This window comes from Jaculus jaculus, chromosome 12 (genome assembly GCF_020740685.1).
Source record: "Jaculus jaculus isolate mJacJac1 chromosome 12, mJacJac1.mat.Y.cur, whole genome shotgun sequence".
Taxonomy (NCBI): domain Eukaryota; kingdom Metazoa; phylum Chordata; class Mammalia; order Rodentia; family Dipodidae; genus Jaculus; species Jaculus jaculus.
In genome coordinates this window covers 7,769,942-7,787,913 of record NC_059113.1, presented here as the reverse complement: position 1 = coordinate 7,787,913, position 17,972 = coordinate 7,769,942, and the positions used below count along the sequence as shown (strand labels likewise).

Below are 17,972 nucleotides of genomic sequence, written 5' to 3'. Positions count from 1 at the left end.
ATGTTTTCATCCTCAGTAGCTCGTGTAGTTAAATCTGACATATTGATTTATGGGCTACAAGATACACATAGTTGCAAAAATTAACATGGGGACTATGAAAAAATTTAAGCTCTATTGCGAAGTGACTGCAATTCCAGCAGAATCCCTGATTCCTCAACAAAGCAACCTTGCTGTGAAGAAAGCCTCATGGCTCCCATGACATCACCGCATTACAATGATAGCATGATTAACAGCTCAACTTAACCTGCCCTCTTCTGTATTTACTGTGATGGGCAGTAATTTCATTGTCAAAAGTATGTGTTTGGCTACCAAGATTGTAATTACATATCACTGGGAATTTGTGAGATAAAAGAGGGGATAAGAATATCCAGTTAACAGTGAGCCAAAATGAACAATTATATTTTTAGCAGAATTCTCTAAATCAGAAAGGGATTATGGATGCATAGAACCATTGGGCCATCTTCTCTCAACCCTACTATTTCATTCCACTGCTTTCTTCTTTTTAAAAGCATCAGTTGAATATTGTTATAGCCAGGTAATGTGAATTGCAAAATGAAAAAGTTATTTTACAAAATGATAGTTATGACTGTGATTAGCTCCAGAATGACTTGGATTTGATTCTGGTGCCATTAATGTTCCAACTTGAGCTTTGATTTCCTTTTATCCAAAGTGGCAATGATACTAGTCACTATTTACACAGTAGACACAACACTTGTCACTTCTGAAGCTTAAAAATTCTAGCTAAACCAGGCATGGTGGTGCACGCCTTTAATCTCACCACTCCAGAGGCAAAAGTAGGGTATCACTATGAGTTTGAGGCCACCCTGAAACTACATAGTGAATTCCAGGTCAGCCTGAGCTGGAGTGAGACCCTACTTCAGAAAAAAATATCTAGCTATTATCAATTTGTTCAACATTCATATGAGCATATTAAATTGTGCTTTTAAACTAAACCAGTAATTATTTTTTTATTCATGGATTTAAGAAGACCAGGTGTTTCCATAGCTTGTGTTTAACATAGCTGTTTATTCCTTCTTCAATTCCAACACACTAGTGCTGAGCCTGGACTTAACTGTTAGTTCATTGATATCGTTGGATGAAGTGAAAGAGTTTGATAGTCAATTCACTATTTATGTGCCATTAAGGAACACCGGCCTTATAAGAATCCTAGAAATGGCTGCCTCAGCAAATGTTCCAACAAAGAAACACCTATACAAGATATATGCAATGTAGGAATTTGTTTCTACAGCTCCTAAGTAGAAAAAGATAGAATTTTCCATTAGTCCATGAAAATAGACAAATATCACATAGTTAAAAATGGCGGGTTTGTTGTGCCAGAGTGATGGAGACAGACACTGAGGATACACCGCACACACCAAAGCGGAAATCCAGAAGCTGCTGAGAGCTCAACACTAAAGTGGACTTAAAACACACCCACCATGGCTCAGGGAACTGTGCAGAAGAGGGGGCAGAAAGACTGTAAGAGCTGTGGGCTGTGAGACCAGACCCAGGGACAAACCCCGCCCCCCCCACTGCAAATGGCCACTGCTCTACATAACCCACACACACATAGGGACCACCACCAATCCCACTGAGGAGGACTGTCAGTGGAATAGGGGCGGGGGGGGGGGGGAGAAAGGATGCTATCAATGCATCATGCGTCCATACAAAGTATGTACTTAATAAAAATTTTAAAAAAGAATCTCAGGTTTGTGTTAAAAAAAAAAAAACAGGACATTTTCCAATAAGCCTTAAAAGATGGCTTTAACATTATTTCTCTTTGATCAGGAAAACAATAGTCATTCATAGAATATCATGTGATCTCATGTTAACATCTGGATGTAAAATAAATTGGTATGTGTTTGACTTATGTGGCCAGTGACATGTCACAAAATCTTAAAATGCCATTTTTGCTTCATTTATGGGTAAAAATAATGCAGAAAAATGAAAAAAATCATTTTCTTGGTAAAAAAGAAACTTAAGATAAAGAATCCAAGTAAACATCAAGATGTGAATTCAATATGATCATAAATGGCAAGAGAAGAATTTTTTTGTCATTCATCCATTTTAGAAGATATATATATGTATATATGCACATACATACATACATATGTATATGTATATATGAATGTATGTATGTTTACACACATACACACACACATATAGTATATGTATATATACCTTTTAATCACTTGGCCCTGTGCTAGAAGCACTGGGGACAGTCACATGAGATAGTCTCTGCCTGCAAGAAGCTTCCCAATCTGGCAAGGGCGGGCAACTTGGCTGTCGGTGGGTGCAGCACAGAGCAGGTCTCTGTCACTGGCAAGCTGACTGTAGAGGCGCTGAGAATGGAAGGGGACAGGGTCACGGGACAGGACAGAATGAGGTGAGACGGAACCACAACAGAGACTCCTCAGGAAAAAAAACAAGTGAAAGCAATTTTAATGCAGAACCTGTGTGCCCTTCTAAAATCAAAATACTTTAATATTTTACACAATATAAAGTCTGTCTCATTCTTCAAAGTGTCTTTTCCGAGGCTCAATCCTGATTGCAAGATACATAAAACTAAGTATATTAACATGACATACTTTATATAGTATATGGTTTATGAAATTCCACAAATCACACGGTTTATACAAGTTCACATGGGGCATCTTTATGAACAGTCCATATTTATCCCTTCTGGCTGGAGTGAACATTCCTTTTCACATTGATTGTTCTCTGCTTTGAAAGTCGGTAAGAGTTAAAACAGAGTTACTAATAGGCACTGCTGTATAGAAAATATGTTTTGTGTTTTTGTATATTTTAACCTGGAAACACGTTTTGAATTATATTTTATGCCAGAAAGCTTGACAAACACTGAACACTCTATGATGGATTAAAAAAAAAAACCCTCTTGAATATCTTTCCAAAGAGTGCAATTTAACTATCTGCAGCAAAACTAATTCATGTATTAAACTACTTAACTCAAATGCTTTGGTTGTCAGGTACCAGGAAAATTTTGAAATTGGGGAATTCTCTTGTACTTCATTCTTGTAGATGGCCTAATTCCATATGCTATTCCTAGCTGAGAAAGCATTTTTATGTATGTTATCTGAAGTGATATTCAATTAGAAGGAATAAATTAGGTTACCTTTCTAAAACAAAGGAAGAAAAACACTACTGAGTGACTTCAGACTCTCTTTTAATCCCATCACATTCTGAAGATCATTTTCTTGTGCCACCATCCCTGTAAGACCCCAATAACACCTAGCGTTAAGCAAAGGTGATGCAATCTAATCAAGAAGGCCTGTATTTTGAGAACAGCAAACTGCTTTTGAGTCATCTCATGGTAATACTTGAGAAAAAGTACATTCCAATAAATATAGTATAAAACTCTTCATATGCATTACATATGTGTGTGCACATGCACACACATGCACACACACACACACAAACACTCACACACATTTGAAGACATCTGGTCTAAACTATTCCCAGAAGACTCCAGTGTCCATAGATGTTTTGATCCTGAAGCAATCATGACAGCCCAAACAAAAGCAGTGAAAAGCCAGACAAGAAACTCTTGGTCTTTCCCAGACGATTTCGACCCTCCTCCCTGGGAGGAAGGTCATGGACGTGGGCGGCAGGTTGTGCTTGCTTTCGGCAGACGGCATCTGGAACCACACGCTCCCATCAGCCTCAGACTTTCTCATTGTCATCATTACTGACTTTTTTAAATGCGACTGGGCTCGCCTGCTTCAGGGACGTCTTGGAGACATCCGTATGCATGGTGGACATGGCTATCGTCTCGTAGTCGTCCTCGCGGGAGCGGAAGTCACAGAAGTTGAAGAAGAACTGCAAGTCTCTCTGGAAGTTTTTGTTCAGGAACCCGTAGAAGACGGGGTTGACGCACGTGGATATCATCGCCGTGAGGTGGCAGAGGAGGAACAGCAGGTTGTGGTTGCACGTGGCAATGATCTGGTGATTCCAGTCGAACACCGTGTTGAAGATGGTCAGGGGCAGCCAGCAGACGGCGAAGGCCACCACGATGGACAGCAGCATGACGTTGATCCTCCTGGTTTCGCTGGACCTGCACTTGCTGTCTCTCATCTTGTCCATCATGTGGTTTCTCCTTTTTAAGCGAATGTATATCTACGAAGGGAGAAACACATCTGTTCAAGCAGAACCACTTGTTTCATCATGAAAACTATGAAAAGAGGGTAAAAAAAATAAAAAAAGGAAATGTCAGGGACCAAAGGTTTGCTTACCTTAAAATAGCAGATAAATATGAAGCACAGCGGGCCGAAGTACTGCAACAGCAGGAGGAGCGTGGTGTAGGACAGCCTGTGAGAGTCTGACGGGAACTGATCGAAGCACACGTACTGGTCTTTGAACGCAAACAGCGTTACATTCTGGAAAGGTTCGTCGGTCAGGACCTGGTAGATGAGGAAGGGCAGGGACGAAGCCACAGCAAGCATCCAGATGACAGCAATCCCTATGTAGGCGTGTCTGTTGTTGGGTCTCCATCCTCGCGGGTTGATGATCAGCTGGTGCCGCTCCACAGCGATGAGGACCAGCGAGAAGATGGACACGGTGATGGAAACGCACTGCACGAAGGGATTCAGCTTGCACATGGTCTCCCCAAAGACCCAGTGGTCCATCAGCGTGTAGACAAACGTGAAGGGGAGACACATGATGGCCACGAGCAAGTCCGAGAAAGAGAGGTTCACAATCAGGATGTTGGTCACGTTCCTCATCTCCTTCTGTTTCAGTATGATGATGATCAGAGCCAGGTTTCCAGAGACCCCGAGGATGATCACAGCCCCGTAGGCCAGAGCCAAGGTAAATATCACAGCCAAGGGCAGATGACAGTCATCGTTTTCGAAAGCAAAAAGTGGGGAGTTTTCTGAGATATTATAGTGAAGTGAGTGATTCTCAACCTGGGAAAACGGTGTTGCATTCATCTTTACCAGTTTTGCTGTCATCCACTTGACAAATGAACAGTGCGCTTCTTCAAAGCAAGTCAGAAGGTCAGATTATTCCACGGAGTGGATTCCGTAAACTGAGTTTTGAATTCCTCATTCCCATGAACTGAATACTCTGAAAGAGAAAACGTCCAGTTGTGTCACTAATTTTATGGAGGGCAGTCAAAATAAATTCTGACTCACTGAACTCTAAAATGAAGACATGGAAATCAAAATAAACAGCACATAATCTTATTGTCATTTTTAAATGCCGTGCATTATAAATATTTGACATTTTAAGACTCTTTTTAAATATTTAATTTCCATTGATACATGTTGAGTTTCAGTAGCCTAAAGTCAGAATGGTGTATATATAAATCTCACGGTTCCCAGAGTATTATACAAGCATTACCCATCAACACATTCTCAGACATTGCAAGCATAGACATACACAGTGAACAACCTTGTATACAGGTTACAAAATATGGAACAGATAAGCAAAATGACAAGAAAAACTACACAATTCTTTCTCACACCAAAGAAGTGGGAGAGTGAGTGTAGACATTACATTGCAGTAATTGCTTATCATATACTGGGCTGTGTTTTAAGGCAGACACTTCTTAATAAAAATATATTACAAGGAGATATCAGTGGAGTAGATTATCAAAAAATGGTTACAGAGGGACTGATTTTGAAAGGCTATACAATGTTTAATACAGAAAATATGCAGGGCCTAGGGAGGTTGCTCGGGGGTTAAAAACACTTGCTGCAAATCCTGAAAACTAAACTGCAGAACCACCTAAGAGCCAAACGGACACAAGGAGCGCACACATCTGTAATTCCAACACACCTGCTGCAATGGGAGGCAAAATCTGGAGAACCCCAAAACTTGCAGGCCAGCTAGTCTGGCATTCACAGAAGCAAAACAAAAGGTGGGATGTAAAGACCTCTGACTTCCACACATGTGCCTGGCACAGGTGCCCAAACACAGACACACACACGCACATGAAAAATAAAATGCTCAGAAATCATTTTAAAAATCAACATAAGGGGCTGGAGAGATGGCTTAGCGGTTAAACGCTTGCCTGTGAAGCCTAAGGACTCCGGTTCAAGGCTTGATTCTCCAGGACCCGCCTTAGCCAGATGCACAAGGGGGCGCACGCGTCTGGAATTTGTTTGCAGTGGCTGGAGGCCCTGGTGCTCCCATTCTCTCTCTCTCTATCTGCCTCTTTCTCTCTCTGTTGCTCTCAAATAAATAAATAAAAATGAACAAAAAAATCAACATAAGGAACAAAAATTTGATTAAAAGAAATAAACTGTCAGTAAAAGTAGCAAGTACTTTATACACACAAGTTTATAAGCAGTATGGGAAAGAGCACTTGGAGGAGTTCTTGCATTGAGCGGGAGTTTTTGACTTTAAGATTGTTTGATTTTTATTACTATGTTAGAAGGTTGTAAAGGATTTATAAAGTCTTATCCACGAAAATATCCTTCCTAGCCGGGCGTGGTGGCGCACGCCTTTAATCCCAGCACTCGGGAGGCAGAGGTAGGAGGATCGCTGAGAGTTCGAGGCCACCCTGAGACTCCATAGTGAATTCCAGGTCAGCCTGAGCCAGAGTGAGACCCTACCTCGAAAAACCAAAAAAAAAAAAAAAAAAAAAAAAAAAAAAAATATCCTTCCTCTTCACTGGGTTGTATGGGTATCCAATGCATGGGTATAGATTTTAGTTTTAAATTTTTACCTTATTTGTGATATAAATAAATTTCTCTTGCTAACAAAACAAATCATAGACAGCAGTCTTGTAGAGATCAAAGGCTCATTTAAAAAAATAAAAAGAAAAGAAAGTGAAACTGCTAATTTTTCTCAGATTAATAAAAAGCATACGAGACAAGATTTCTTATGCTAATTAACAGACTATTGTTCTCTTGCTAAAAGTCCAAATTATCTTTCTTTCATTCTGATTTTAGAACAATGAAGAAAACTGTGTAGGTCTAGCCTGTATTGACAGGAAAATAAGAAATTTAATGAACTAAAATGTATTTGGCCTTTTATGTGATTCTTCCAATAAACTTTTGTTTTAGCCATCTTCCTTCTACAACTCCTTTTTTTCATATTATGAAAGTACAATTTAGCCTTATAAAAATGAGAATAAAAATAAAAATTGTTGCCATTAAGTCAAAATATAATACTAAGGAATGGTCATGGAATGACTTCAAGTTTGAAAATCATTAGAAATATAGCTCTCCCAGCCATGTACCACTCTGGACTGACCTCCTTATATTTATGAGATAATCACATTTTTTTCCTCAAGAATTCCAAAGCCAGAGAAAATATGATCAACCAATGTCACTTAGGGTGAGCGAGCAAACCTGGAGGAAGTGAGAAATAATTTTAGATTTTTAGAAAGATTTCTTTTTCTTTCTCTTTTATTTTATTTTTTACAATTTCTTACATGTATATAAGGTACTCTGATTACATTAACCCCTTCGTTACATCCTGGCTCTTCCCTTCACACAAGTTCCTTCTTCCCAACTAATCCCTTCCTATTGTTATGCCTTTTTTTTTTTCCGAGGTAGGGTTTCACTCTAGCCCAAGCTGACCTGGAATTCATTATGGAGTGTCAGGGTGGCCTGGAACTCACAGAGATCCTCCTACCTCTGCCTCCCGAGTGCTGGGATTAAAGGTGTGCGCCGCCACACTGGGCTCTGTTATGCCTTCTTTTGGTGATCCACTGAAGTAAACTAGGGTTATTTGCATGAGAATAGTTGAAGGACTACTCACTGGAATATGGGCAATTTACCACTTGCTACACAACTGAAGCACTTGTTTTCTCCTTCCCCAGCAACCTTGAACTGCCAATAGGTATTGTGGGAGCAGTGGGGCCCTTGTGAGCCCCTTCCATATCCACAGCGGAATGTTGAGCGGCTCTGTGTTGGGCAGGAAATCCCAGCCGCTGTGAGTTCATGAGTGTAACAGAAGACAACAGTATCCCCACATCCCCTCTGTTCCTCTAGTTCTTGTAGTATTTCCTACCCTTCTGACTATCATGTCTCCTGAGCCTTGGAGCAGATGGTATAGATGACATCCTGTTTAGTGCTGAGCACACACGAAGCTACTTACTCTCCGCATGGAGCACTCTTTCTCAAAGAATTCAGGCAAGTATAGAATCGCACTTCATATTCGAGTTACTAGTCAGTTATGAATGTATTATTTAAAATAACACTAGCACAGTGAATCATGTTCTCAGTATCTATAGCTTCTCGTGATTTCCTGCCACTGACTTCCACCAGGTGAGTGAGGATCCTGCTGTGAGACACACCAGGAATGGGCTATTGATATTCCTCACATTGACGCTTAAAGACCTCCATTGTTTACACTAGTAGCCTCAATGTGAATGTTAGGCGGTAAGAGATCCCGCCGTACCACACACAGCTTCACATTCTCTCCCCTGCCATTCCACTTACTCGGTCTTTCATCTCACCAGCAATCCAAATTTCACCCCACCTTCAAAATCACCATTCGTCCTAAAAATCGTAATAGATTCCCATTGAGTCCAATATAATATCTTTTATTTTTTAAAAATATTATTTATTTATTTATTTGACTATGAGAGAGAGGGAGAGAAAATGGGTGTGCCAGGGCCTGTAGCCACTGCAAACAAACTCCAGAAGCATGATCCACCTCGTGCATCTGGCTTTGTGTGGGTTCTGAGGACTCGAACCCGGGTCGTTAGGCTTTGCAGGCAAGTGCCTTAACCACTAAGCCAACTCTCCAGCCCCCAATATAATATCTTTAAGGGAAGCATTTTACAAAATTTGTAGTACCTTGCAAATACTAAATTGAGAATAAAAATATGTAGGTACGTGGTTCAAGTAATTGTTTTGCGCAAGTCAGCCTTAACATTAATAATACAATTGTGATCATTTTACATGTAAAATGAATACCAATTACAACAGTTATTATTTCAGACCTGGTGCAAAAGGGAAAATGTTGTTTGTACGGCAGTTTTTTGTTTGTTTTTTTTTGTTTTTGAGGCAGGTTCTCACTGTAGCCTAGGCTGACCTAGAACTCACGCTGTAGATCCAGGCTGGCCTTGAACTCATTCATGGTGACCCTCTTACCTCAGCTTCTGAGTGGTGGGACTAAAGTCTTGTGCCACAGCAAAATGTTACTTTTTTTTTTTTTTTTTAACATGTGAAAAGAAACTATGGGGCTGGAGAGATGGGCGGCTCAGCGGTTAAGGCGCTTGCCTTGGAAGCCTAAGGAGTCACGTTCTACTCTCCAGGCCCCACTTAAGCCAGATGCGCAAACGTGAGGCAAGCGCAAGGCCGTACAAGCCCACTAGGTGGCGCAAGTGTCTGGGGCGTGATTACAGTGGTTGAGGCCCTCGTGCGCCAGCGCTCTCTCTTTCTGTCTTGTGCTAACATTAATAATAATAATAATAATAATGAACTATTTCTGAAGGAACATTCATTCATCCAGCAGATTTATTGAATACATTTCTTGCCAGCTACAGTTTGGTTTTAATAGGGTGATCTTTTCACTGAGTTTCTAGTCTTGTGGGCAGAGAAAGGCAAGAAGTAAGTTCATAAAGGACCCAGTAAGCGCTGCAGAGAACCACGAAGCAGAGGAGGAGGACTTGGACGGCTGGGAACAGTCGTTTCCTCATCACGGGTGACAAGAGAAGACACGTGACCACCCGAGGAGATGGCACACGAGGTAAGAAATTGAAGACGCGCGAGCGGTAAGTTGGGAAGCCACATGGCCATCTCAGTGATGCCATGCCATGCCCCCGACATCAATGCCAGATAGCCGGAGCCCACCTGCTGTGCTCCGTAGCAACAGGCCGGGTAAATGGGAGACAGACTAAAGGAAGTTACTTGAGAAAGCTAAGCGAGAAGGGGCAGCCTGTGCAGAACTTTAATGGGATGACAGTGTTTGCCTTTTACTTCCAGAGGAGAGGAGCCTCTGGAGAGCCTTTGGAAGACACACATCGCTATATGGCTTTTACTTTCAAGTGATCACTCAAGCTGTTGCTTGCAGCACATTTATGACGGGGAGGAGAAGCAGGGAAAGAGAAAACTCACCAGGAGGCTAACAGAGCAATGCACAGAGAGGGAAGAGGGGCCCAGAGCAATGCATGCAGGGGAAAGGAAGAGAAATCTTATGCCCTCCAGGTTAACTTGGACAACCATGGGCATCTGTACAAATATTTAGCAAGTTATATCAATAGATGGGCTATAAGGAGAAATCTCTTAAAAGGGAGTTTAGCTAAACATAGCCAAGTTCTATTCTATTTTTCTTTTTTTACATAGGGGGTGGGGAGAATGGTTGCATCAGGGCCTCCAGCCACTGCAAATGAACTCCAGATGCATGTGCCACCATGTGCATCTGGCTTACGTGGGTCCTGGGGAATCAAACCTGGGTCCTTTGGCTTTGCAGGCAAATGTATTTACCGCTAAGCCATTCCTCCAGCTCCCAGAGTTCTATGCTGATGCTTTTGAAATTACACTGGCTGATGTGCCCTGTGAGAACTTCAGTTTGTCCACTATGGAGAAGATAATGACCTTATGCAGGCAGTGCAGCTTTGACTTTGCAAGTGTTTGCAAGCTTCCTGTAAGTGCGGGACTGAGAGGCATTCCAGTTGTGTAAACCAGTTTTGTGTCAGATACAATGAAGATTTTCTGGTTTATGTATGGTTATTTTTATACATTTACTCTTTCTTGAAATTATACTAAGATAAACCAAAAAATCTTCATTGTGTATGCACCATAACTCTGCACACACAACTATTTTATATTTACTATTCAAACTTATATTTGTCAAGTGAGTTGTACAAGTAAGAGACTGCAAATATTAAAAAAAAAAACTTTGAATCTCAGTATAGCTGACACATACATTCAGAGAATACAAAGAGACATTAATTACATCAATCACAAGTTGGCAAATTACCCTTTTTAGAGGACATTTCCTTTATCTTCTTTCCAGTGGGGTTGCTGGTCCTTCCCGCTTGCTGCTCAGTGTTGTTGCTTATCATAAAATAAATCTCTCTGGGCACAACCTGCTGTGTATTTTCCCCCCCATATACCCTCACTTGTTTTGGAAGCGAAAGGCCAGCCGTATTACACACAACCAAAGTTACTGCTAGCTTATCTAAGTGAGTTACATAATTCCTTTCCTTCCCTGCAGGGGGCTGGGGAGGGATTGTTCAACAGACAGCTGCCTTAAGACAGGAAGACTAATACGTGGTAGCCACGAAAAGCACTATCTTTCAGGAGGGCTGGGAAATGGAGCTTTCTGAAAAAACAGCTTTCAGGTGTGTGTGTGTGTGTGTGTGTGTGTGTGTGTGTGTGTGTGTGTGTGTTCACCAAGAAGCCTGCTTAGGACTGTGGGAATGACAGCTACTGCTCTGTTTCCAGTACTGACGGACAAGCCCTGCACTTTTGCCTACCTGTGTGTCACCCGGAACTGTGCTTCTTCTATGACCCAGGTGTGCATGGCAGAACCAAATAATAATAATAATAATAATAATAATAATAATAATAATAATAATAATAAAAACAACAGCAACAGCAACAACATAAGTGAGACGTGGAGACACTATACTCCTCTCTCCTCACACCTCTTCTCCTCTAGGATTTTGTGTGCTCCAGGAGTTATCAGAGATTAAAACGGAATGCCTTTAGTGAACGTTCCTGTCACATACCCCACCTTCTTTTCACATTGTTTAATTAGGTGAGGTGTCTCCCATTCTCGCCTCCGCACACACCGCACTCGTCCCAAGACTAAGAGACCAGAAAACATTCACTCCATCCAAAAACGAGCAAGCATAACCCAAATTCAAAGTCAGTTCTGTCCCCTAAGCTCAACAGCGTCTTTACAACATCTGTGCAGTCGACCCGGGGACCAGTAGGAGCCCCTATCAGTAGCCTCAGCCTAGACCGTCCCCAAAGTCCCAGCCCTGCACGCCCGGACGGCCAGTCTATCAGGATTCAGGGATCAGAACTCCGAAACAGGAAAAAGCAAGGCTCAGTGCGTCTTGGAGAAAGCCTGGACGCACTGGAAGGGACCCGCAGGGGGGGGGATCGGAGGACATCCCAAGCCCAGACAAGTGGGGGAGCGGTGTGCCCATTCCGGAGTCCGTGTCCTCCGCCCGTCCGCTACGGGAGGGGGGGGGGGATTGTCCTGCTGGACCAATGTCGTGGGACCAGGGACGAAAGCGGACCACTAGCCAAGACCACCCCTCCTTGGCGCTGCCCAGCAGGTTACCCCAAGAAAACTCCAGCCCAGCCGCCCCAGGCTGCTGCTCCAGCCGGCTCCAGTAAAACGGGGAAGAGGAGCTGCGAGGTGCGGAGGAAACCTGGGAGGGTCCCTGTCCAGCCTTGGTAGGAGAATCTGGAGGAGCGGAGAACTAGGGTCCCCAGCCGAGCCGAGCCCCCGGCAGCTGGGTGCCGGGACGCGCGAACTCCGGGTGTGGTCCCCACCGCCGAGGTGGCCGTCTCGGCCGGTCCCGGACTCTGGAGCATCCTGCATCCTGCCACCCGCGCCGCGAACCCAGCGAAGGCTGACCCCGCGCCCCCGCTCAGCGCCCGGCGCCCCATCCCGACGCCAGCGCCCTTCCCCTCGCCCCCCGCAGCCGGTCCCCGACCGGTTCGCCGAAGGTCTAGGCAGGAAAGCACAGACGTGAAACTCACCCTCTTCTGGGGATCTTCCTCCTCCTGCTCCTCTCTCCCCCCCGAGTTTTCAGAAAGCCGGCAGGGTGCGACGGAAGGGTCGCGGAGGGGCCGGTGGGTGACTCTCCCGCTCAGCCCCTGAAGATTGAGGAAGATGAGAAGGGACGCCCCCTTAAAGCCGAACTCCACCTCATCCCGGATCACGTGAGCACCCCCACGAGGGGCGCCCACGGCTCCCGCGCCCCGGACCCCCGCCCAGCCCCTCTCCTCCGGCGCGCGCCCCGGGGATGCGGAGCGCGGCGATTCCGCGAGGAGCTGCGAGCGCTCGGCGCCCGCGAAGGCGAATTTACGAGCCCGGTTGGACAGAGTCAGCGCCCCCGAGCTCGCCCTGGTTGGCAGGTCAGTGCCATCTTGTGGCCGGAGTCTTCCTCGGCCGAGGCCGCCGGGCACCGGGAGCCCCGCTCATTCCGGGCAGCGGGGAGCGGAGCGAGGCAAATTATTCGCCAAATCCACCAAATCCACCCTGCATTTCTGTCGTGACGCTCACGTGATCCCGACGCCGCTTCCGAGAAGTTATTTTTTTCTCCACTTTATAAGTGAACAAAAAGAAGACCTCCCCCCCCAAAAAAAGAGTCCAAGTACCAAATCACAGATAAGAGTCTGACCTTTTAGCCTTCCTTTTTCGTAAGAAAATATAGATTGAGTCAGATTTGTTCTCAGCATCCAGCAAGTTTTTTTTTTTTTTTTTAATCTGGTCAAGGTATTGTTTTGAGAGGCTTTCTTTTCTTTCTTTTTTTTGGGGGGGGGGCGAGGAGGGGATGGTTTGCTGATGAAGCCAGAAGTTCCCGGTGGCCAGAAATGTGATTTCCTTGGTGATTAACCCACTACAGTTGGGAACATTATGAAGAAAAGCGTGTGTTCAGCGCGTGAGCCACGCCAGTCCGTCGTGCGCCCGGTGATTCAGCCAATTGCTGACACACTCATCTCCTAGTTCACAGGGCTCCACTGCACTTTGAAAAGTCAAAGTTGTGGAATGTGTGTGTGGGGGGGGGGGGTGTTGCGAGCGTGTGGGGCACTCACACACACACACACACACACACACACAATGTACTGATGCCAAGGGCTAGAACTTCTAACCAAATTGCCAAAAAAGAAAAAGAAGAAAAAGGAAAACTTCCTAATGAAGAGATGGAGAACGCCTTTGATGTGCATATTTTAATAACAAAACAACCCCTATCACTTGTCTACAAAATAAAAACAAAATAAAACTCCAAGACATGGAATTAGCTGAAATGTACAGGTAAATGTGTTCTCTTTCTCTTTTTGATGGTTAGCATGAGCAAACATTATTTAATGTTCAATATAAGCTTATTTATTGATGTAGGTATAGATCTATGGCTTTACCCCCCGAGAAAAAGCTGTCTAAATACTTGTCACTGGATATCTTTTTATGCGGCTAGAAGAGGATTATGGTCAATATAAAAAGACCATGATCATATTATAAATGTACCCTGTGTACCTTATAATGGATGTGCGCATGTACCAAAAAGTCTCACTGAGACCATACAAAGTAAAGGGACAGACCCTCACTGGTCCTCAGTCATGTTATGTTCTTAAATGGTCAGTTGCATACTTTCCTATTTTGGATTTACATGAGATTAAAAACTGACCTTTGCTGAGAAGAAATTTTTTAAAAAATTCTATGTAGCTTCATCTGAAATTTGGTAATTTGTCTGACCCCAAAATCCATAATCAAGATCATTAAATTAATGATTTAGTCTGATATTCTCTTGGACAATAGTCTCGCATTGTGATTTAAACTGGAGGATACAATCAATTCATCAAATTTAAACAAATCTTCCTTTCCCCCTCTAAAAACAGTGCAGCATTTTTATGGTCTTGTTCAACTTTTAAATTTGATGGTTCAGGGCTGATGGTGTAGCACAGTGACAGAGGGTTTGTCTAGCATATGCAAGGTTCTGGATTGATCCTGAGCACTGCAATAAACAAACAAACAAACAAGTGAACAAACAATCTACACACTGCTCCGTATGGTGGTATATACCTGTAATCCTAGGATTTAGGAAGATTTTTGAAAAGCTACTAGGCCCTGACAAAGGTGCATAAGCATAAATGATTATTTAGAGGACTCTTTTATTTATTTATTTATTTATTTATTTATTTATTTATTTGAGAGAGACAAACAGAGAGAAAGACAGATTGAGGGAGAGAGAGAGAATGGGCGCGCCAGGGCTTTCAGCCTCTGCAAACGAACTCCAGATGCGTGCGCCCCCTTGTGCATCTGGCTAACGTGGGACCTGGGGAACTGAGCCTCGAACCGGGGTCCTTAGGCTTCACAGGCAAGCGCTTAACCGCTAAGCCATCTCTCCAGCCCTAGAGGACTCTTAATAGACATTAACACTGTCTGCAAACTAAAATATTGATGACATTGATATGGAAGAAATTCCAAGCATAAGGGTAGAACTTACCTGGAAGTGAACTGATGAATCAGCTCAAATTGTGTAAGTTTTATGTGTTAAGATTTTCTTTTATTTTGCGACTCGCCTGCTACATTTCTCTGAATCTCTGATGCCAACCAGTGCAAGATGCAATATTTTGTGTGTGTGTGTGTGTGTGTGTGTGTGTGTGTGTGCACTTGCCGCACATGTGGCTTGCATGCACGTGTGTGTGCAAATGCACATGCCCCATGCACTTAAACACGCAGGTCAGAGGAGGGTGCCTGGTGTCTTCCTCTACTGTGCTTCTGCCGTTTTCTTTGAAGCAGGCCTTGTTACTGAATCTGGAGCTTCCCAGTTGGGGGCGAGATTGGCTGCCAGATGAGCTCCAGCAATACTTCTGTATTGGGTGAGTGCGGGAGGCTATCGAAGGCGCTGTCCGCGGCCAGGGCCCACTGACATAATGGCATTCTGGAGAGAAGTAGATAGGACAGCAGACCCCACGAAGACTCAGGAAGAGCTGAGGAAGCCATACCCTGTGGACTCAGTGAAATCAATGAATCTCAAAGGTCGTCTACTAAGATTTCTTTCAAAGGTCCACATCTTAGAACCAATGAATGTTTGAACAAAATTTCCTAGTACCAACAGCAGTCCATACCATCATTTTATTTGTCTTTTGGGGAGAGTTAACTAGGTGAGAGAAGGGATAGTTTAGTTAGAATCTGAGTATGCAAGTACAAAGACAAACACTTCAGTAATCTCCTTTGTGTAGACTATGTCTTTGTTAATTCCTTTTTAAATAGTCATGGTCAAATATCTTACAAAAGCAACGTAAGAGAAGAAGGGGTTTGTCTTGGCTCAAAGTTCAGAGGAAGACAGGCTATCATAGTGGAAAACTGCATGGTCCACGGGTGCTGGCCAGAAATGGACTTGCCAGTGCACAGCTGGCTTTCTTCTTTTCTCTTTTTCTTCATTCCAGGACCACAGCCCATAGCATGATGCCACCACCACATTCAGGGTAGGTAATCTTTTCAGTTAATTCTCCCTGGCAACATTGTCACAAGCACATTCAAAGGAGTACCTCCTTAAAACCATAGATGACTTTTTACCCATTCAAGGTGACAATAGAATTAACCACCATAATGTCACACATAATTTGTGCATTTGCACTTGGCCTGAAATGTGAATGTACTTTAAAAATTCTCAGAGGGGGGTCAGCTGGAGACTTGGATTACAGTGAAGGCACTTGCCTGCAAAACCAAAGGACCTTGGTCCGATTTCCCCAAGACCCATGTAAGCCAGCTCTGCAAGGTGGTGCATGCATCTGGAGTTCATTTGCAGTGTCTGGAAGCCCTGGCATGCCCATTTTTTCTCCCTCTCTCTCTCAAATAAATAAATAAAAATAAAATATTTTAAAAAATATTAATTCCCACTGGGCTATAGAAGCACATATTTTGGCTTTATTTCCAACCATGCCAGAATAATACCCTAGAAAATTAGGGTCATATTTTCAGTATGTATACAAGTATTTTCTATAGGATTCATATTTGTCAGATAACCTTTAGAAATTCAACCACAGTTTAAGACTATATTATAAAAATCACAACATATATTTTCATTACACAGCATATTGAAATGAGTTTTAGAACTATTAATATTAATTACTTAATAGTAATCACTACCATTCACTTCTTTCTCATATCCTTTCAAAGAGACAGATCGCCACTGAGAACAAGCTTATTTGCCTTCATGGGACCTTTTGTCATTGAAAATAAATATCTCAAACTCCACATTTTGTCTCCTAACACCTCTCTTGCCAACAACCGCAGGCTTGGTATTAGACTTTACAACATAGTAATTCAAGAAGCCAACTTTAGTAGAACGAGATTGTTCCAAGATGTGAAGATGTAACAATACAAGGTTTCCCAAAGACAGGAGCAAGACTTCTCATGTACACCTAAGCAATATTCCAAATGGGTACAAGCAGAGATGCTGTAAAGTGTTCTGACTTCCTTGCTTGTTTGAAGGGACAGCATTGCTCTCTCTCCTCCAGAAACACATCTGTTTATTTTAGGATGAGTCCAGCAGTACTTGATTCCTTTGAACTCATGAGACAACTTAACTATTATGATTCATTAGCAGACCATGTAGCTGAGAACACCTCAACTTCACAGATTACTGCAAAGACAAATTGAAAACTTTAGTTGATCCTTTAAATATCATCTAGAAATTCTTGGGCTTGAATGACTCCAGCTCCCTTCCTTTTGCAAACTATTTTGAGATTTCACTGCTCCTCCAAGTCTCTAGTTTACCCTCTGTGTCATAATTTTTCATTGCTGGGATAAAATAGCCAGCGAGGAGAAGCATATGGAAGGAGACAGATTTAATGTGATGTACAGTTTCAGAGAACAGAGTCTTTTGTGTTGGGGAAGGTATGGCAGGCTGGAGTCGGAAGCCAGTGTCACACTGCCTCAGACAAGCAGAGAGCATAGAGAAAGCGGTCATAGTAGCAGGCTGCTGAACCGGAAGGCCCAGTGATGCCCTTCCTCTGGAAAGGCTCCACCACTGAGAGCTTCCACAGCTGTCTTGAACAGAACCATCAGCCAAGGATCAATCAATTATGTAAACTCGAGTCCACTGGGGGCATTTTACATTCAAACCATCTCATCCTCTTCATCAATGAACTTCCTTTCTCTTTTGCATATATGAGGAATGAAGACCATTGTAGATTTACTCCCTAGCTTTAATAGCCTTGGTTTTGGCAGTGGATCCCCAAACAGCTGTTTCAGCCCCCAGGCTTTGAGTCATGCAAGCCTACCGAGATTTCCCAGCTAAAGTCCCAAACACCATGGCACAGAGACAAGCCACCTCCACTCTGCTCTTCTGAGGCACCAAG

General features: G+C 43.2%; 1 protein-coding gene and 1 long non-coding RNA gene across 2 annotated transcripts; one reads left to right on the top strand and one right to left on the bottom strand.

Annotated features, from left to right (window-relative positions):
* Nucleotides 1-2,418: 2,418 nt before the first annotated feature.
* Npy1r (neuropeptide Y receptor Y1) lies at nt 2,419-12,826 on the bottom strand. Its single transcript, XM_004669699.2, has 3 exons — nt 12,642-12,826; nt 4,251-5,082; nt 2,419-4,134 (listed from the first exon to the last, which is right to left on the bottom strand). Exons 2-3 carry the CDS (start codon nt 4,965-4,967, stop codon nt 3,682-3,684), a joined length of 1,170 nt encoding a protein of 389 aa, XP_004669756.2. The 5' UTR covers nt 4,968-5,082; nt 12,642-12,826; the 3' UTR covers nt 2,419-3,681.
* A 636-nt stretch (nt 12,827-13,462) lies between these two features.
* Nucleotides 13,463-16,089, top strand: LOC123453633. Its single transcript, XR_006632890.1, has 3 exons — nt 13,463-13,920; nt 15,403-15,485; nt 16,056-16,089. It is a non-coding gene; the product is annotated as an uncharacterized LOC123453633 (long non-coding RNA).
* Nucleotides 16,090-17,972: the final 1,883 nt, after the last annotated feature.